This window comes from Equus caballus, chromosome 21 (genome assembly GCF_041296265.1).
Source record: "Equus caballus isolate H_3958 breed thoroughbred chromosome 21, TB-T2T, whole genome shotgun sequence".
NCBI lineage: Eukaryota > Metazoa > Chordata > Mammalia > Perissodactyla > Equidae > Equus > Equus caballus.
The window spans coordinates 66,789,717-66,811,569 of NC_091704.1; the positions used below are offsets into that span (position 1 = coordinate 66,789,717).

A 21,853-nucleotide genomic window follows, 5' to 3' on the forward strand; every position below is an offset into this window, starting at 1 on the left:
CATGAAAACTGATTTTATTTTAAACCCCCCAAAATGAACTTAACTGAGCTGTGGACAGAAAGCTAACTAGGAAACAACCAGGACAGCGGTTTCGTAGCGTGTCTTTTCACTTATTTCATTAACCCAGCAGGGGAGAAACAATCATTGACTTCATTGGCTCCGATTTCTCCAGAAAGACTGAGAATGGTGTGAAAATATGCATGACTGTACAGTGAGAATTAGTAACCAGAGGAACAGAAAGATCTAGATGGAGTCCTTCCAGGAAGTGGAAGACCCCCTGAATTAGCGGTTGGGGCTTTTCCTGCACTCGTCTTTTTAAAGATCTTACTGTAAACAAAACAAAGACCCAATGTCTTATGGCGCTGGGTCCAGTATATACTAAGACTTGATATTGTTTTGGGTTTGAAATATTGAACTCTATCGCACTTTATTTTCTTTTATAATATCAGGGTCTTCATCACTGAGAAGTGACTTATCTGGGCTGGAGGGTAACTTCACATTAGGCATAGTAGACACAGTGCCTGGGTCCCACACTATTGTTAGGAACCCACGAAAGTGTTGTAATTTCTGTTAAAATCAGGAAAAAAACCAAGCTTTTAAGGTCAAAAGCGACATACGTCTTCATGCTAAACCAGGGGTAAACTATCATTGGGAACATAGTTCTTGGGAGGAAGGGGCATAGAAAGGCGATCCTAGGGGGTTGGTGGGATACCCCTGCTCACCAGATGTGCGACACCATCTCATCCACCCTGCACACCAGAGGAAGAGCTTCAGCTTCGAATAGCATTCCCCAGCCTCGGTGGGTGAGGCAGATTCCCAGATGGCCAAGGGCTTTGGATGGCCGGCCACTGTTCCCGAGGCGTGTGGCCCTAACCATTGCAAAACCTGAGCCCACTGAAGGATCGGGGCTCTTCTGGAAAAAGAACAGCAACCAATTTATTCTTCATTTGCCTTTTAAACTCTAACTCCAAACAAGTTTTAATATAGACTTCTCCACAAAATAGAATCTTTTGTAAGTATGTCAAGGAAAAAACAGTGGAGTATTCATGAAAGAAAGTATAAGCTTATAAAGGACATTCTTTCCTCATCTCGCTGTTTGCATCACACGTTTTTCTTAAGGCTAAGTCAATGTAATAAAGGAATGCCCTCGGATCTTGAATTACACGGTTCTCCGCCCTCCCCATCCCGTTCCCAGTGGATGGGAAGAGGAATGAATGAATGGAGCCACAAAGGCACACCCCGTGGCTGTTTTCTTTGGAGCTAATTGAGTTTTCAAAATTCAGAATATAAAACAAAGAGAGTAGCCTAAAATAAAGCAAACTGAAAAATTAACAACATTGTCAATCTAAATTAAATATGTTTCTGTATCCCAGCCCCTGCTCCCTCCATGGAAAAAAGTTACCATATACTGCAAACTAAACGAAATGTATGCAAGTGCCTTTAAAAGGGGGATCTTGGGCATGGTTTATCGACTGTAATGATAATGGTTCCTATCACTCTCTTCAAACATTTTATTCTTTTGTTTTTAATGCATTTTCTGGTAATTTTGGATGGCTTCTAATTGCTAGGCCCATTAAATACCCATTGCTTTTTATTTATTATGTGACAACTCCTTTGTTTCTTAGAGGCTTTTCCAGGGGGCAACAGATTATCTGTATTTTCATCCTTTTTCACGAGCACGTTCCATTTTTTGTTAAGCAGTACTATTTTTCATGTAGATGGTAAAGGACAGTCCAATGTAAAATACTACTTTTCTATAAAAAATATATTTTAGTGAAGTGCTTTACAGTCAAAGAGACTGAAGGTAGAACCATGTTCATCACTCACTGCTGTGCAACTCAGGGTGAGCATTGGGTCTCCCTGAGCTTGTTTCTTCACGCCAACAGCCATACAGACGCTGCACGGCTGGTGAGTGTTCAGTATATGACAAGTGCACCATAGATGACAGCAATTAGGATCATGATGACCATTCCCTTTTTCCTTCAGATCTCAGTATTTTCTCACCAAGGCTAGTGTGATTATTCACTATTGGAATGATGCCTATTTTGCATTCTAAATAATTATGTACTTTATTACCAAAAATTACTTTGGAGGACTGTCATTGGACAAAAACAAGTCAGCCTTTAGCTATGACATACAAACTGCAAAATGAAGACACTTGAGATAAAAGATTTAAAGACAGATGAGTTGCGGATTATCCACTTCCAATGAAAACCATGGATCTACAACTCCAGAAAGCCAGTTAGACAAGCATATATACGGTATGATGGTAAAAACGCAAACTGTTAGAGATAAAAAGAAGATCCTTAGAGTGGCCAAAGAGAGAGGAAGGATCACCCACAAAGATCAACAGCACAAGGGCAGAAATGTCAACAGTGCAAGACAGTAAGGACAAATTACTGAACAAAAGTAACAATCCATCTCATTCAGCCAAGAAACCAGTTTGGTTGTCTTTTTTTTGAGAGCAAAAACACAAGGATTTACAGATAAATCATTTTTAGCAGGAATTTAGCATCAAGAAACTCTCTGTAAAAGAACTTCTACAAAATTAATCCTAAAAAGACTGTACAATACAAAAGGAGGTGAGCAGACATACTGGCACACACAGTGCTACAACAAAATACACATCGTCCATCTGAAACAACAACAATGAATGTCTAACTGCTGGGTTTAAAAAGATAGAATTGAAATACTTAATAGTAAGACTAATAAAGCTAGGAGAAGAAAAACTAGAGATAAAGTGTTCCAAAGTCATTTATTTTTTTATTTTTATTTTTATTTATTCATTTATTTTTTTGAGGAAGATCAGCCCTGAGCTAACTATTGCCAATCCTCCTCTTTTTGCTGAGGAAGACTGGCCCTGACCTAACATCCATGCCCATCTTCCTCGACTTTATATATGGGACGCCTACCACAGCATGGCTTTTGCCAAGCGGTGCCACGTCGACACCCGGGATCTGAACCAATGAACCCTGGGCCGCCGAAGCGGAACGTGCACACTTAACTGCTGTGCCACCAGGCCGGCCCCCTCCAAAGTCATTTAATGATCTAAGTGTCAAGACTGACCAACTTGAAATCTTTATTATGGTACAATTTCAAAGGTGATCATTAAAAGAATACAAATAAATGCATAAATTCCAAATCATCAGAGGGAAAAAAACAAGAGAGAAGAAAAAAGCATCAAGCCAAAAGATAAAAGAGGAGAAAGGGGAAGTAATTGGGACAAATAGATAGCAAAGCAGTAAAATGGGACAAACAAGTGCAAACATATCAATAATCACAACGAAATAAGTGCTTTGAAGTTTCCAACTAAAAAGTACATTCTCAGATTGGATTATAAAACAAAACTCAACGCTATGCTATTTACAAGACACGTTTAAGCAAAAAGACAAAGAAAGGTTGAAAATAAAGAGATGGAAAATAACTATTTCAATATCTTACAAAATATGCATTAAGTAAAAAAAAATTAAGGATGAAGACAAAATGCTCTATTCCTAGGCAATTATAACAATTTTAAACACCTAAAAATCCAATAAAATAGCCTCAAAACATATAAAGCAAAAATGTACAGAACTAAATGGAAAAGTAAACTAATCTACAAAGAGCAGATTTCAATATCTCCATCCAACTATTGATAGGTCAAGCAAACAAAATAAATAAATAAATGAATAAATAAATAAATAAAAGATGCAAATATTTTGAAAGTCATAATTAGCAAGCTTGACTTAATTGACAATACAGAATTCCACATCCAACCTTAGGAAGAACAGTATTCTTCTCAAGTGCACATGGAATATTTATAAAAATCATGTACCAGGAAACTTGCAAAAAATTGCTAAGAAGTATCATAGAGATCCATATTCTTTGATCACAACAATTTCAAATTAGAAGTTTAAAACAAAATCATAAATTAAAAATTACCACATATTTGTAACAACATAAGATGCACAACTCTAAATAATTTTTGGATCAAAACAGAAATCATAACACGAATTTAAAAAGAATAATGAAAACAGTACATATCAACATTTGTGGTGTGCAGGAAAAGCGGTGCTTGGAGGGAAACCGGTGCTTGGAGGAAATCTTCAAAGTTCAGCTGAATTGTTCTATTGTCAATTTGGTTTTGCTGGGAGTTACATTTCCCAGAACCCACTTCCCTTTATGGCTCTTGGTTAGAGTTGAACAGAAGAGGAATTTGTGCCAGATTTGGGATGCAAAAGTGAAGCACCTTCTCCCCTAAGGTCTTTGCAGTTAGATATGACTATGGGCAGTCACAGAGGTGTAGGCAGGCTTCAGCTTGTCCTCCCCCTCCCCTGCCCCATATCCTGCTCTTCTGCCCAATTTCTGGCTGCTGGTGAACAGTGGCCCAGCAGAGACCCGTCTACAAAAGCACAGAGGTAGTAGCTACATAGAAGCAAGAGATTTCCAGAGACCTTTCCACTGAGCTCCTCCATCTTGCTTATCCTTTGGGTGACTAGTTGTGTTTGTCTTCACAGATCTCCCTGTAAGCTCTCACTTTTCCACTCAAACCAGTGCTTTATGAAGGTGCCTTAGTGATTCTGCAGATTTTTATTCTCCTCTTGAGAAACAGATGCAGGCTTATTATCAGACCCCAGAAGAAATTGAACGCTGACCACAGACCACCAAATCCCATTGAAGATTCCCATCACTGATGGAGTGCTGCGTGACCCTCCAGGCTATGAAGTTGGATCTGTACAGTAGCATCTCATCATCAAATGGAGGTGGTATGCACAAACCAGGGCTCAGATAGGTTCTGAAGGCACAAGTAACTTGCATGAGCAAATGCCACAGATACTCATAGCCTCTACTCCTGCCACACTGCCTCCTCTCTCTCTCTGAATCTGTACCTATGTCCTCACAGAGAGTTCCCTATGACCAGCTGCCTGAGGAAATAAAAATCTAGGTCTGGATTATAGGTGGTCCTGCAGGAGACAACTGAAGCAGTAAACCTCTGAGCCCCTTACGTGTATCATTCTCTAGAGGACCAGCCAGCCATCTATGGCAGGTTGATTATAAGTGACCACTTCCACGATGGAAGGTGCAGCACTTTGTTCTTACTTGAATTCAATTTATTCCAGAGATGGGTTTTGCTTTCCTGTCCACAAAGCTCCTGCCCAAATCACCACATGTGGACTTGTACAATACAGTATTCACTCACAGGAAATTTCACCCAGCATCACTTCTGACCGAAACATTCAGTTTACAGCAAATGAAGTGTGACGATGAGCTCATGCTCTTGGAATTCACTGGTCTTACCTTGCTCATTGCCCTGAAGCAGCTTCCTTGAGTGAAGGAGGAAAGACCTTCTAAAGACTCAGTTAGGGGGCCTGCTTGTGGGCAACACCTTGTGGGGCTGGGGGAATGTCTTCCAGGATGCAGCAGATGCTCTGAAACAGCAACCAATACATGGCACTGGTTCTCCAAGAGCCAGGATCCACAGGTCTGGGAATCAAGGGGTGGAAATAAGAGTGGCTGCCCTATTAATGATCCTCTAGCAAAATGTCATAATTCCCATTTCTGTAAATTTGAGCTGTTCCAATTTAGAAGGCTTAGTTGCCCAAGGAAAATTGTCTCCACCAGGAAACTCAATAATGTTTCCATTAAACTGGAGACAGATTGCTATCTGGCCACTCTAGACTACTAATGTCACCGAATCAATGGGCAGAGAAGAGCTTTTGGCACTGGCTGGGGCTACTGATCACGACTATCAAGGAAAATTGAGTCACTAATACACAACGCGGGCAGGAAAGAGGATGACTAGAATCAGAAGCAGAAGATCATCAGGGTGTCTCCCGGTGCTCCATGTCCTGTGATAAAAGTTCATGGAAATGTCTAACAATAAATACTGTCTAACTGCAAAGTACCATGTGGAGTGTCATCCCACCAGGCAAGGAAATATGACCAGATAAGATGCTAGGACAGGGCAAAGGGAATATGGAATGGATAGTGGAAGCAAGAAGTTAAAACACCAGCCACTTCCACGTGATCAGTTGTAGAAGTGAGGATGGTAGTAATTATAAATATTTCTTCCTTGGTTTGACATGAATATATTTTTGTGCATGTGCATATTAAATTATTAATTTTTCTTTCTCCTTCTGCCTATGATATATTTATAGTGTATTAATAGCCTTTATATCCAAGTATACAAGAAACAGAATCTTTAAAGGGACTGTTACTTAGAAGAGAAATAAACGTCATTAAAATGGACAAAATGCTCCTTTATATCCTCTTTTAGGGACATGGTTAGTGTATCTTCGGTTGTACAAAGAACAGTTGTATCATACTAGGTTGAAGCATGATTCTGCTATTTTCTGTATTCAGAAGTAAAATATAGTTAAGAGAGGCATATGTGATGCCCAGTTGACAAGCAGTAGACTGTGCTGGATTGTTCTATTGTCAGACTGGTTAAAGCTACTTCTCAGAATCCCCTTCCCAGGGTGAGAGTTGGCCTAAGGAGGCACTTGCCCAAGATTTGGGAGGTGGACAGGAAGCAGCCCCCAGGAAGGATGGCCTGCCGGGTCAGGTATGGCTGGAGAAACACACGGACAAGCCTAGTGGGTTCCAGCCTGCCCTTGCTCTCCGCTGCTCCACAGGCAGCACTCTGACCTCAGAAGCCCAGACTGGGCTCCTCACCGGATATTTGGCTGCGCACTTACAGAGGTGGTGTCAGGTGAAGGTGACAGCCTCCCACGAATTCCCCTGTGGGGGCTGTCTTCGGCCAGAAGTTACATGTGCTCGGCTTCTCAGATTTCCTGGCAAGCTCCCACCGGTTACTTCTCTGCTGATCCCAAAGCTCCCTTCTGGTGCTAAGCTTTATACTGAAAACAGAAGGCTGAAAACTAGTGACCTAAGTATCACCTTCAGAAACTAGGAAAAGTTACAAAAAAGAAACCAAAAGAAGGAAGACATGGTGGTCAGGGACCTTCAGAAATATGCCCCATTCCCTCCTTCTGGGTTCCTCCAGGGAGCACTTCCTGACCTCCTCTGAAGTTAGAAGTAACCATGCTCAGGCAATAAAATGTGAGCAGGACTAAAGTGTCGCTCTCCTGGGCAGAGGGATGTAAATGCCAGAGTGAGGCCCACGGCTGTTTCCTTGCCATGGTGCAAAGACCATGTCACCAGGAAGACTCCTACAGCCCAGCTCTCCGAGTAACTGAGATGAGCAGAACTTCCCTCCTGGCCCACTCTGGCCAGAATATGTGTGCAAGAAATAAACCTCTGGTGTGTTAAGCCAAATTTGGGGTTTGTTTGTTAACCCATCACAATTTATAACATTTTTACTGATAACAAAAATTAGTACATGAAATAGGATGCTGCTCCAATAAAACCTAAAATGTGTAGCATTGATAGCTGCTAGGTGGCAGAAGCAGCAAGGAAAATGTCATCAAAGATGGAAAAATGGCAACCCAAGGTAAGCAATGGTCCAACATTTGGTCAACTGCTTTATCTTGGATGACAAAAGATGCCTTAATAGGATTGTAAGTCTAGAGTAGGGCTCGGTGAACTTTTTTGGTAAAGGATGAGATCATAAATATTTTAAGCTTTCTTCAGTCCATATGGTCACTGTCACACAATTTAACTCTGCTGCTGTTCCTTAAACACAGTCATAGATCATATGGAAATGAATGGTCAGGCTGTATTCCAATAAAACTTCCTCTGAAAAAATAGGCAGTGGGTCAGATTTGAGCCCACGCCAGAGTCTTGCTGAGCCCTGATCTAGAAGAGGTCATTAAATAAAATGTTACAAGTGTGGCTTCGTTGCTGTTGACTGCATTTGTTAAGGTACTACAAGGAAAAGATAAGATCAGAAAATAACTGCTCAGTTATGAGGAGGAATGAAAAGGAAGCCAAACAGTGTAGGATTACATGGGTTTGTCAGGCTGGAAGAGGGAGTGCTCCTCAGTCCCACTCAGTCAATGATAAAACGCGTTCCTAGACTTAGAAAGGCTGACTAAAACTCAGCCATGCGGGGGGAAAAACCAAACCCACTGTGGCAAATGGATGGATTAAGGCATCTCAGAGTAAAGTCCAGGTAAGAGTATAGTGCCAGTAAATCCTTTTGATTGGACAAAATGGTGCAGAGAAAAGAGAACCAGAGTGTTTCCCAAAGAGGCTAAAAGCACACACAGAAAAAAGAGAGAGAGAGAGATGGGGTGAGAAGGTAAAGAAACATAGCAAATCTAAGAAATGTGTCTTGAGAAGAACTACGGCTATGGCCACTGACACCTGAAGATGACTGAAATTAAACAGATAAGAAGTAGAAGTTGTTCTGAGTGATTTTTGCTTCCAAAAGAAATGTCAACTTTTACTATGGCTTTTCGAGACTTAAAGGAAATTTGGGTCTCTATCTATGGTAGGAAATGGGCGGAGAAAACTGCTCAGTCCTCAGCTAGGGCATACTCCCTAACACTCAATCCAGATGTTGTCAAGAGGATGGTAAACAAGGAAGAACCTCCCAAAGGGCAGGTTCAGATGTCACAGAAAACAACAGACAAGGGGACCATTTCCAGGGCAAGAATCTTGGTCTAATGAAGAAGCAATCCCCAGGCCCAGGGCCTGGGGCCCTCAAACTGCCTGCCCTGGGGATTTGGAACTGCTACAAACCAGAGACCAATGTGCGTCAATCTTCCCTTGGGATGATGGGAGAGTTTATTGTGGTTGCCATTTGTAAACTGGATGGTTGATAACAAGTCTTTTTAGTCCATAGGTCTCCAGATCAAGAGAAGCCACATTCAGACTTTATATAGACATGACTGTTCAGCATTCCCTCTGAACAAACTAGTGTCCTTCACTCAGAGATCCTAGACTTTGAGCTTCCTTTCATTAGTGGATGGGACTTCTGGGTTATCACTCTTGAGAAAGGGATATGTACGTTTTCTTTGGGAAGGAGTAAACTAAATATTTGGTGACCGGGTAGGTGGACTGTAGTAGTAATTAGGGCTGATAAGCATTCTAGTTCACCACTCTGTTGTGGTTTTGTCAGCAAAACTGGGTGCACTAATCCCCTTGCCTGTGTTCATGCCCTGGTGTAATTCTCTCCTACAGTGACTCTGACCCTGGCCGTGTGACTCTCTTTGGCCAATCTGATGACAGCTGCATGACACAAAGACTTCAAAATTCCTGGGGCTTGTCCTCTTCCCCCCTGCTCTTATAGAACCCTGTGAATTCCCTGCAAGGAGCTCAGGCTAGCCTGCTAAATGAGCAGAGACATGTAGCCCAGAGACCCCATCATCTTATCCAACAGCCCTAGCTGACAGCCTGACAACTGGCCACACATGTAAATGAGGCCACCTTAGATGATCCAGCTACCAAGAGACCTGTCACTGACCACACAGACATGAAATCAACCAGCAGAGATCAAGTGAGCAGGTAGATCAGAAGAGCCAAGAGCTGACCCACAGAATTGTGAGCTAAATAAAAGGGTAGTTACTCCAACCTATTAAATTTTGGAGTGGTTGTCACACAGCACAAGCTAACTGATATGCCCTCCTTCCAGGCATATGAAGTTTGACATGGCCATACAAGGTACTGGGGCAGACTGTATTTTCCACAGATGAGGCCACACCACATCCCATCTTACATGCAACTGACATTCCTCTCATCAAGCGAGGTTCTATGTCCCCTTTGACTGCATCTGTGCAGATCTTTGTGACATTTCAACCAATAAGCTATGGTAAAACTGGTATTATCTAACTTCAGAGACAGGATTATAAGAATTCCATGTACTTCCCTCTTCTTCTTTTAGGATGATCATTTTTAGAATCCAGTACCACACTGTGAAGAAGCCAAGTAACCATGTGGAAAGGTCATATGAAGGTGTTCCAGCCTACAGTCCCAACTGAATCTCAGCTGCCAGCCAGCATTGACCACTGCATATAAAAGTGAACAAGTCTGAAGGGGACTCCAGCTCCCAGCCTTTAAGCCACCCCAGCTGACACATGGAGCAAGGATGAGCTTCCACTGCCAACCTGCCCAACTTGCTGACTCAGGAGGAAATAAAGGATGTCGTTGTTTCCACTTACTAAGTTTTGTGGGTTTTTTTATGCAGCAGTAGAGAAATAGAATACTTACTCTCAGCAATGAAAAATGAATGAAAGCGATATGTCACTTCCAGGTGGAAGACGTCAATTGCCAGTAGCAAGACACTGAAACACTCTTTTCTTCCCTGGTATAGCAAGTGAGGAAGGAAAGATGTTCTGAGGTGCAGCTTCCTTCATTCTGAATCCTGGCATGACTGCCATGGGAGAGTCCCCTTGCTCACTCCCATTTACTGTGTAGAGTGAGCAAAATATAAACCTTTGTTGTGCTAAGCCACTAAGATTTTGGAGTTGTTTGTTTCCATAGCATAATCTATTATGTTCTGACTCATACAAGAACTAATAAAGATAACAGCAGAAGGGGGCCGGCCCAGTGGCGCAGCGGTTAAGTTCACACATTCCGCTTCTCGGCCGACTGGGGTTCGCCAGTTCGGATCCCGGGTGTGGACATGGCACCGCTTGGGACGCCATGCTGTGGTAGGCATCCCACATATAAAGTAGAGGAAGATGGGCACGATGTTAGCTCAGGGCCAGGCTTCCCCAGCAAAAAGAGGAGGAGTGGCAGTAGTTAGCTCAGGGCTAATCTTCCTCAAAAAAAATAAAAATAAAAAAGATAGCAGAAACAAACAAAATAGAAAACAAAAATGCAATAGAGAGGATCAGCAAAGACAAAGAAAGGTTCTTGAAAAAGTTAAAATAAAATAGAGATCTGATGAGACTAAGTAAGGAAAAAAAGAAAGCCTGTAAAAATAACATTATAAGTAAAAATCAGAGATAGAGTATACGTAAAGTGCTAAAATGAGAACAGTATTATCAGATGCATGCCATTAAATTTCAGAATTTGGATGAGATGCAAAAATTTCTAGAAAAATCATATTGAAACTGACTCAAGAATTAGTCTCAAGAAACTGTCTCAAATTAGAAATACAAAATAATCCTATTACCATCAAAGATACTAAAGTGAAATTTAGACAAAGAAAGCAACAGGCCCACGTGGTTTTCTAAGCAAATTCTATCAACTCTTTCCAACATAGAGAAAACTGTTCTAGAAAACTGAAAAATAAGGCATGCTCCCTGACTTATTTTATAAGACTAGCAAAACTTTAATTAAAAGAAAAATGACAATTCGATAAAGGAATTTTCCAAACTCATTTCACCGAAGAACATATTTGCAAAACTCTTACACAAAATGTTAGCACACTGAATTCAACATTTTATAAGAGATATCATGAAAACTGAATTTCTCTCAGGAATATGAAAATTGTTTAATATTATAAAATCTATAACTATTATTTATTACACTGGCAGATTAAAAAAAACCCAAAAAGCATACATTTACCCCAATTTGGTAAAATTCAACACCGAATCACTTTTAAACTTTTGTGTAAATTAGAATAAAAGGTAATCTCAAAGGATATCTACAAAAACCTACAACCAACATCATCCTAAAAGGATAAACTATGAAGGAATTCCCTTTAAAATTAAGAAAATGCAAGGGTACCCACAATCACCAATTCTGCCAATATCATATTAGAGTTCCTCACCAGCTTAATAATGCAAGAAAAAGAAATGAAAGGCCTTAGTCCTGCAAAAGAGGAAATAAAACTCTCAGTATTTGCAGAAGACATGATTGTCTGTAGAGGAAACCTGAAAGAATCTGCATTTCAGTTACTAGTAATAAAAAGGATATGATAACAAGTTGCCTGCATATAAAATTGATATCCAAAATTCAACTGTATCACTTTCCATCAGCAACAAAATAAGAAAAATCATAATTTTTAAAACACCATTTATGGTAAACAACAAACTACAAAATATCTTTTTGGATGGAGAAGTAAGAGCAGCATACAGAAAACTGCGAAACTTTCCTGAAGCACACAAGTGAATGGGGAGACGGCCCATGTTCATGGATAGAAAAGTTTAATATCATAAATACCAATTCTCAGCAATGAATCAACAGATTCAAAATGATACTAACAAAATCCCAATAGAGTTTTTTCCTATGGAGTTGACATAAGGCGATTGTAAAGTTTATATGGAAGAACAAAAGGTCAAGAATAACCAAGAAACTTTTGAAGGAGTTGAATGTTACCTGCCCTGCTTAATATAAATACTTATCATAAAGCTTCAGTAATCATACTGTGTGTATGTTTGTGTGCGTGCGTGCACACAATATTATAGGATAAAACCAAAACTTAATAGCCCACAACAAACCACTCATATATGGAATTTTGATATATGACAGATGTGAGAAAAGGATTAACTAAAATAGATCAATAAAAATTCATTCTCCACAAGGAAAAATACATAAATGGATTTTGATCACTACCTCATACCACATATATACCATACACATACGATATGTGTATGTATATGATATATATGTGTGTGTATGTGATAAAATGAACTGAAAGAAAAGCAAGGGAATGATAAATAAAAAGTGCCATATACAGGGGCTGGCCCGGTGGCACAGCGGTTAAGTTCGCACCTTCCACATCTCGGTGGCCCGTGGTTCGCCGGTTTGGATCCCGGGTGTTGATATGGGACTGCTTGGCACGCCATGCTGTGGTAGCCATCCCATGTATAAAGCAGAGGAAGATGGGCACGATGTTAGCTCAGGACCAGGCTTCCTGAGCAAAAAAGAGGAGGACTGGCAGTAGTTAGCTCAGGGCTAATCTTCCTCAAGAAAAAAAAAAAAGTGCCGTATACATTTTACTTCTGAAGGTAGATAAGAGAATGGGGCAGGTGTAGCATACAGATCGAAATATGTTATTAGAGACATTCTAGTTTGGACTGAGTTCACCAGTGTTTATTTTAGTATAAATAAATAAGCAAGCCAGATAGAGATCAATGAGGATTGTGCTCAAGAATCAAAGAGTAATTAGGTTAATCAAGTGAGACATCACATTCTGTGTACCTAAAATTCAATTCCAAAGAACACATGTTATATACATCTGAATTCACTGTAAGTCGATGATGGGAAGGGACAATACATTAGGTCCACCGTATGTCTGAACCACGGACACATTTCTTCACTATCTCTTTGATTTGTGTTCACCTGATCTCTTTCTTCTCTGAATTTTTAACATCAATAGCTTTTATTGATTCTAGGAATGAACTGGTCTAAAATTCTGTTTCCTTTATAATGTCCACAGATCACTAGTAGCTTGAAATCTTAATTATTTTGCCTTTTGTTTGTCATACAGCTTTAAAAAACAATATAGGACATTTCAAACACACACACAATCATTGAGTCTAGGGGGTTAGCACGTAGGAATGAAAGCCAGCACCTTTGAGTTCTGGCTTGTCCTAGCTGTAACATCCTGACATGGTCATGTCTGAGCAATAGTAAAGGACATTGGTGGAAATGGGCAGAAGCTCCAACTCCAAGATCTTGCAGTCAGGAGGTCCCATGACAATCATACTGATCCACTATCGTCAGTTGGGCGGAGACCCTGGAGACTTGACCTATTCACAAGATTCTCTCAGACAATAATAACCATCCTGAGAAATGTCAAGAATTTCAATGTTCTAAAAAGAAGCTATTGTAGTCTATGTCTGTATGTTTCAAATGCAATAAATTATTCATTCAATCTATTTTAATTGTGCTAATAACTGAAAATTCCCACTTCAAGCAACAAGTTTTTTTAAAGTGACCTCGTTCAACTCTGAGATACAACTGGCCTTAGGCATCCCTAACAGCCGAGACCCCAGTCTATCTTCTCATTCTCTCAGTCTTGGCGCCATCGTTCTAGAACCCTGGGCAGAGTCAGAAAACTGGTTGGCAAAGCTGCCCACAAAGGTTTTTCAGGTTGAGCCTCTCATTACTGTGTCCATCACTCTCTCACCAGAGGCTGGCTCCTGGGGACAGACGTATAAGCCCAAGCAAAAAGACAGAACAGAAAGAATTATTTGTAACATTGCCAGTGACAGTGGAACTAATGAAGTCTTCCTCCAAAGGCTCCTTGTTCCTGTCCCTGAAACTTTTATTGTACCCTTATACAAAGAGGACACTGAAGCAACATTAGCAAGGTCTTAATTTGGACAAATGGACCACACACACAAGCTAACTCAACAATCCTTTCTCACTTCCCAAATGCACCTAGTAATTGCAAACCTGAACTGCCAGGTGTGTGTCAATTTCCTAGTTTGCTAATCAAGAAACCATGGTAAATATGTTACTACTCTTGGTAACTGTATGTAACATTATCCAAAAGTAAAAAAATTTAAAAACATGAAGGTCAATATGAGTGTTCAATTTGGCTGGAGAACATTAAACTTATGTCAAAATGTGACTCTTAATTAAACAATCTATGCTTCTCCTTGTCTCTCTTTTTTTAATACCTCCAAGTTATATGCACAACACTGATCACATAAATAGAAACACATTTCTAGCTCTTTCATACCTAGGTTTGAAAAATCCTAGTACTCATTTAGTTTTCAGCCAGAAAGACATCCACAGGAGACCCTGATAAGGAGAATCCTCTGTGGTAGAAACATAACAGTGACCTACATTTGTTTCGGGTACGATATGTGCCCGGCACTGTGCTAAATGCTCCTGTGGTCTATCCTACTTAATTCCCAACAGATCTCCGCAGGCTGGGTTGTTATTCACTGAGGCTAAGACAGAGAAATTAATCTGTCAGAAACAAACACTAGTGGCAAAATTGATCCAGGGTTGACAGACCCTGATCCCACTCCATCAACAAAGGTTTGAGCCCTTACCAGGAGGCTACAAGATGGAAATGACTGCTGCTAAGGAAAAGGTTCCTACACCATAAATTACCCGTATGGTAATTAAGCACCTGGGACATGCTGAGTGCTGTGTTAAATACGGGGAGTGCTACGCTTCTTTCCTGAAAGAATTAACCATTAGTTGCGGAGACAAGACGAACTCACAAAACTCTTCTGAACTTCAGATGATAAAGCAGTTAAAATATTTCATATATATAGTTCATGAACTTTGTAGGGGTCAGAGGCAGAAACCAATACAGATAAGAATGCGCAGCAAAGGCTGGACGGTTTAAGCTCAGGAAGGAGAGGTTGAAGCCACTCCCCTCGAGATGAGGGAGTCACTGGGGCACAGACTGTGGAGCTAGGGAGCCAGATACAGATACCCTCACGCCTTGGGGTCCAGGCTGACAGGCCATCTGAGAGAGGTAAACAGTAGTTTATGGGATCACATCAGTGTGTCACAGACCAGCTACTTCAGGGTGGAGCACCAGCATGCTGGCCTTAGTAGGCACTCAGTAAATATCAGCAAAGGAAGGAATGAGTGAAGTCCGATGGATTGTGCCAATGCCAATATCAAGTTATAGAAAGGATGAGTAAACCAGTGGGTTATGCCCAAACACCCGGCTTTGCCTCTCCTACCACAATTACTAGTCAAACGTATGAAAGTGATTAATAGAAGCATGTTTCATGCTTTAACAGAGTAATATATCAGCTCTAACAGTGTTATCTTTTAAATAGAATGTTTGATTTAAAAATATCAGTAAGAGGGGCTGGCCCCGTGGCCGAGTGGTTGAGTTCCCGCGCTCCGCTGCAGGCGGCCCAGTGTTTCGTTGGTTCGAATCCTGGGCGCGGACGTGGCACTGCTCATCGGACCACGCTGAGGCAGCGTCCCGCATGCCACAACTAGAAGGACCCACAACGAAGAATACACAACTATGTACCGGGGGGCTTTGGGGAAAAAAAGGAAAAAATAAAAAAAAAATCTTTAATAAAAAAAAAAATATCAGTAAGAATTGGTAAGTTTCACATGTAACTCAACAGGAATGACGGTTACATGCTGCAGTATTTATGCCAGCGACTTCTCAGACGACAAAAGCAAAACTACAACGGATTCTTGTTTAATGGGGAAGACACTGGGAATATTCAGCATAATGAAAATAAATGATGCTTACCTCAGTGAGTTAATCGTGAGGAAGCATCTCTACTCACATTCTTTTAACATTAAAAGAGAAAAAAAATTGAAATGTAAGTCCATTACATAGAAGGAAGGTTGAGGACATTCATATCACTATGAAAGTTCAACAGGAAAACTGCTGCTGTGCCAGGACCAGAGCTGGGAATTGTAGACCTGCCGGGATCTCTAGGAAAGTTCACCCAGGAAAAGTCAAACACCCCGCACCTAGTCCAGCACTGCAAATGTGTGACCTTGAAGAAATGAGCTTGCCTCTTTGGGTCTCAGTTTCCACATCTGTAGAAGGAGTGCCCTTCCAGCTCTAATGATATGTGACCACGTGTCCTTTCACAGCAACAAGGAAAATCCAACTATAGAAGACCCACTAGCAACAACGGTTCCCGAGGGCACATTCTGTGCCAGGCACTGTTCTAAGGGCTTCACATGTTCTAATTCGGACCATCATCTTACAAGGCAGGCACCATTCCTTTTTACAAACAAGGAAACTGGGGCATGAGGAGGTTAAACAATTTGCCCAAGACCACAGAGACGGAAAGAGACAAAGCCAAAATGCCAACGCAAATGGATGCTCTTAACCATTACACTCTCTGCCTTTTTTAAATGGAGAAGGCAAGTTACTGTGCATATAGTTAATTATGCAATTTAATAGCCAAAGGATGCTTCTAAATCCTTTCTTGCTAGCTCTCTAAATTGCAACCACTTTCCAAACAGAGTATTACAGTTTTTCCTTGTCTTTTGTTTATACTGCAGTTAAATTATAACTAAAATGACTTAGTGAATTACTGGTTGCAAATTACAAATACCTGCCCAGTAAGATTTTCCTGCATGTATAGAAATTCATAGATAGATGCATCTTTAGCTACCTCTACTTCAATTCCTACGAACATGCACTATTCCCCTCCACTCTGAGAATTACTGGACTAGAGAAAGTACGCACAGAATTTCCTGCACCTTAGAGGAGATGCCAAGCACATTTATCTGCCTTCTCCAGCCTTCCACCACCCAAGAAAGGGGTGAAGGGTTGACTCTGTCATTGACATCCTTCCACCCACTGGGGGCGCCAAAATATTGTCTGGAATGATAAAGCCAATTTCCCCCTACAATGATTGGGTTTGTTTGTTTTGGAAGAATTAAGATTCTTTCTCCATGTACAGATAAAAGAAACACTCTGATATATCTGCCCCTAGAAAAAATACCTGATGCTGGAAAATTGATTTGTAATGGAATGTCCTTGTGGTTATTGTTTTAAAGACCTAGCACAACAAATCACAGTAAAAGCAAGAAAGTAGATCATATTGTCAAAATCATACATGTTATATATTTAGTAAAAGGATAAACTCACACAGGTTTCAGTATCACACTAAAAAACAAAAAAAAATCTATTTTATGGAACTATTCAATGTATTCAACTATTCTATGTAAATATGTAACTATTCAAAATTTATGGGAATAAAATTTTTCTACTCTGGTTCAAATACTATTTGTAATCATAAATTTTAGCCAAAACAAATCTGGCTGGAGCCAGCTGGTATTTTGACAAACTAGAAAATTTATGCCAACCTTTCCTACCAATGACAGGCAAATTTAGAGAAAAGCTGGTTGATTCTGGACATAATAAATGATAGATGATTTAACTCTGAGAAAGGGTTTTCATGCATTTAGTAATGAGAACCAGTTCTGGAAAATGAAGTGACGTCATAAGACTTAGAACTTAACGTTTGGTCTCATTAGTTCCACGTGTTCTGAAGCCAAGTTTATTTTGCTCATGTCCAATACTATGATTAAAAATTTCCATAATAAGCAACAGAAAATATTTTTCATATTATTAAACAGAATATTAAAATTTAAGACATGCTGTCGTGTTCTATTTACTTTGTTTCATGTCTAGATAATTCTCAACAAATACAGGGTTAAACCTATTTAATAGCTTTTTATAGAGAAAACAATTAAGCAAGACAGTGAAGTTTCAACTCAGAATTTATTTTTGCAGCATAATAAAAACACCTTGAAGGTTACTTTCACTTCATGATCAATGATGCAGAATCACGGATTGATGATCGACTGAAATTAAGTGAAATCAGTCTGTGAATAATGTCAATTAGGGAAATAGTAAGTCAAGATAAAGCTGACTTTTTTTCTTTTTAATAGATATTTCAGATCAATTTATACAATGGCAATTACATATAGCAAAAAATCACTATGTACTTGGACAAGGCTAAGATCATTTTGTGATCCAAATGTTCTAGGAGACTGTGGATGTGCGGTAAGAAAATTGCCAGACTTTTTCTACTACAAGAACTGATGGAAGTCTAATGGAAATCGAAATCAGGCAGATTCATGGGAAAGAAGGAAACTGTCCAAGATTTCAGGCAGCAAAAATAGATCTGTCGAGCTCCTGAATTACATCAGAGCCTAGCTATTCTAGTAAAGCGCTTGAAGGTGGAAACCTGGGCCGGCCCCAAGCAGCTATTTCCACGTCCCAAGGTAGATCCCTTGGAAGTCAAGCTCTGGCCAGTCTGAGAAATGAACTCACCCCACTCCATGTGAACACAGCTCTGTGTTAACACTGTCCCACCTTCCAACACTCCCCCCCCAACCACCTTTGACTAACTGGATGGAGAGCATTTTTTTGGAAAGTGGAACTGCTGTTTCTGATATTACTAAAAGCAAAATAGAAAGGAGCTGTCAGGAGCTCAGATTTGCCCCAGTCCTTCCTAAAGTCCAGTTTCGGGGAATAGTGCCCGTTCCTCCCAGGCATTTCCCACTATCCACTTGGCCCTGCAACCCCAGTCCCCACCTGAAGGTAGCCTTCCCACCAGACCGAGTCACCCTCCCTGATTCTGGAATGTTTCTGCACAGCTCATCACCTGGAAGGATGTACGTAGTAGTCAGACCATGGACCAGGTACAGCAAAGAACAGGATCCATTCTGCTGTCTCTGGACTTCACCCTAGGCTACAGCCATGCCATGGGAAGTGCCCGCTTTGGGCTTAGAACAATTTAGCTGAATGCCAGGAAAGTGTGGAAATGATTGATTTATCAAGGAAGAGTGAAGAAACCTGGATAAACTTTTTAAAAAGATAACACTCCAGCATTTGCATTAGGTGAAATGCGACATAAAGGAACTGTGTAAAGAAACACAAACACGAAGATCAAAGACAAGCCAGAGAAGAGTGCTTTTGGCTTCACTACACTGAATGTCTGACCGACCCACTCAAGAACATCCCTATCAATGAGGTTTAAGAAATTAGAGATCTGTCTCATAGAAAACAAAGTGGTATGTGTAGGAGAGGTATGAACTTCACACTTGTCTTTAAATATATTAATGGCACTATAAATAGGCCATCACCTGCTCCTCCTTTGCCACTTAGAAGAGAACAAGCCAGAACGGGTTTGAATTACAGATTCAACAGAATCACAAGCAGTAGTGTCCTGGCAGAACAGATTTCCAGAGGAAAACGGACGTGTTTTCTTCCCTGCAAGTACAGGAACGAAAAGCAGATGCTTTGAGAGATCCTGCTTGCCAATGAGACTGAGCAGAAGTCTCTGAGTCCTTTTCGGTCCTAAAAGTGGCAAAGACAGATAAAGATGCCACCTCAGGGAGCAGTGGAGGCTGGTTACGGGGTGGGGGGGAGGACTGCCCTGAACCCACACCCAGAATACAGGATCCAAAGGTGCTCTCTGCTCTATGTTTTATAGAATAAGAACCAGTTTACGATCTGTGGCACCATGGTCTCCTACATTCTATTTTTCATTCTTCCCTCACTGAATTCCATCATAAGACAGCACCTCTCCAGCGGCGTGGGGGAAAAGAAAACTTTACTTTTTAAAGAACCCCATGATGATAACAAGTTTTCTCATGCATAACATTTGAGCACCATCTGGCTCAAGATAACAGAACCAAATTGCCAAATACCAAGGACAGCTATTTTGCACACTTGGGGGAATATAAGCAAACATCCACTTATTTGCTCAGTGGACACGAATATAGGTGCCTATTTATATTCTAAAAGCTACAAAAATGTCATTCACTGGAGACTTCCCCAGATGAACCACTGATCAAAAATATCTCACTGGATAATCCATGCCTGGCACAAAATCTGCACACACATGTCGCAGGCGGTGTAAAAGTTTGAACCACACAAACAGAATGATCAGTAACAGGAAGTTTACTGCCATCTACAGATTTCCCCTCACCGCTCAAGGGAGCCAGCCAAGGATTTCTGCTTGAAAAATATAAATTGGCAAAATTGACATCAGCTGTTGAGTTGCATTATGCTTCTAGTAATGAAATCCACTTTAACAACCTGTACGAAACAGTCAACACGATTAACTGCCTCTCTAGAAGCAGGAAAGCAATGGTCCACGGATGCTTGTTCCTTAGGGTCTCAGAGGATGAAGATTCACAACAGGTCAACACCCCATCTCCTTCTGTCTATGGCACTAAATACGTACAGATTTAAAGGCAAAGATGTATAATAATATACTTATTTTCATTTTCCTCGCTATTAACCACTTTCCCAAGGCAGGTTTTTTACAACGTTAGATAACGTCCAATCCAAACTAAAACGCCAGCTCAGGGGCCGTGCAGTGGCCTCGCCAAGAACCCGCTGGTTGACTCGGATTGAGACCCATTCGGGCGGATGTTGCAGGCAGCAGCGCGGGGGCAAAGCGCAGCGGAGTTTGCCAGCGGATGCGCTGAGATGGAAAAACCACACGCCCTGTCCGTCCACCTGGTGGACACCCTGGCAACTTTATTTTGGTTAGAACCTTCCAAGGAAACTTTTCTCTTGCCCGGAGCCCTTGCCCGAGCCAGACCGGCTGCGGGCCGGCAGGAGGGGCAGGGAGCTGCGGGCCGAGGGGCAGCCCTCGACAGGACGCGGCTCGGCGGGCTAGGTCCCTCTCCTTTCGGGCACTGGGAATGCGCGGGGTCCATCCCGCAGGGGGGCCACTCACCAGCCGGAGCGCGAAGAAGACGGCGAGCAGGGCGAGGCAGGCGCCCATGACGATGAGCAGCAGGAAGACGATGAGCGGGTGCTGCTGGCTCATGCAGTAGTAGGACTCATAGAGCCAGTCCCGGGACCGCTGCAGCCCGTCGCCGCCGCCCGCCGCTGCCGCCGCCGCCGCCTCGGCGCGGTCCCGCAGGTAGCGGCGGCGCCGCATCGCCTCCTGCCACATCGGGGCGGCTCGCGCGGCGCCCGCCGAGCGCGCCCGGTCCGGGTGCGCCGCCCGCGTCCCACCCCCGCGCCGCCTCGGCCGGCCCGGCTGCCCGCGCTCCGAGCTGCGCGCAGGGGCCTCCGGCGCGGGCGGAGCTCCGCGCCCCGGGCTGGGCGCGCTGACGCGCGGGCGGGGGCCGGGCGGCGGCCTCGGGGGCAGCTCCAGGCGCCGGCGCGGCCGCCACGGCGCGGGAGGGGGCGGGTGCGACTGGGGGCCCTCGGCCCGCCTCTCCCCCCACCCTGCGCCGCGCAGCCCGGCCTCCGCCGACCGCCGCCCCCCGACGGCCGGGCCACGCGCCGCGGGAGGCCAGGGACTGGCGGATCCAGAGGAGGGCGCGGGGAGGGGGGGGGGCACCGGCCGCGCCCCACCCAGGACGTCCCCTTCTTCCGCCCTCCCACACTCAGCCACAGAGAGGTCCCTCAGAGCACAGCCATGGGCGGGGGGGGATGTCCTCTCTGCGCCCCCACACTCATACACTTGCCACCTAGGTCAGAGGACTGCGGGGGCGTCTAACCTCCTCTCCACTAGCTCAAAGCGCGGCCAAGGGGCGCAATCCCACCCTGCAGTCCCCCCAACCTTTTACTGGGTTGCGGGGGGGTGGGGTGCTCCCACACTCTTCTTCTCTATCTGAGAGCTGAGCAGGGAGGTACTCA

General features: G+C 42.6%; 1 protein-coding gene across 3 annotated transcripts in view; it reads right to left on the reverse strand.

Annotated features, from left to right (window-relative positions):
* ADCY2 (adenylate cyclase 2) overlaps positions 1-21,323 on the reverse strand; it is a 404,157-nt gene extending 382,834 nt beyond the window's left edge. For 2 of the 3 annotated variants that reach the window (XM_023625864.2, XM_023625863.2), the window contains exon 1: positions 20,940-21,319. In XM_023625864.2, the coding sequence (XP_023481632.1) occupies positions 20,940-21,161 (222 nt within the window). In that variant the 5' untranslated portion in view covers positions 21,162-21,319. Of the gene's footprint in view, positions 1-20,939 lie in introns of all 3 variants that reach the window. The other variant, XM_023625862.2, reaches the window with a different exon arrangement.
* Positions 21,324-21,853: the final 530 nt, after the last annotated feature.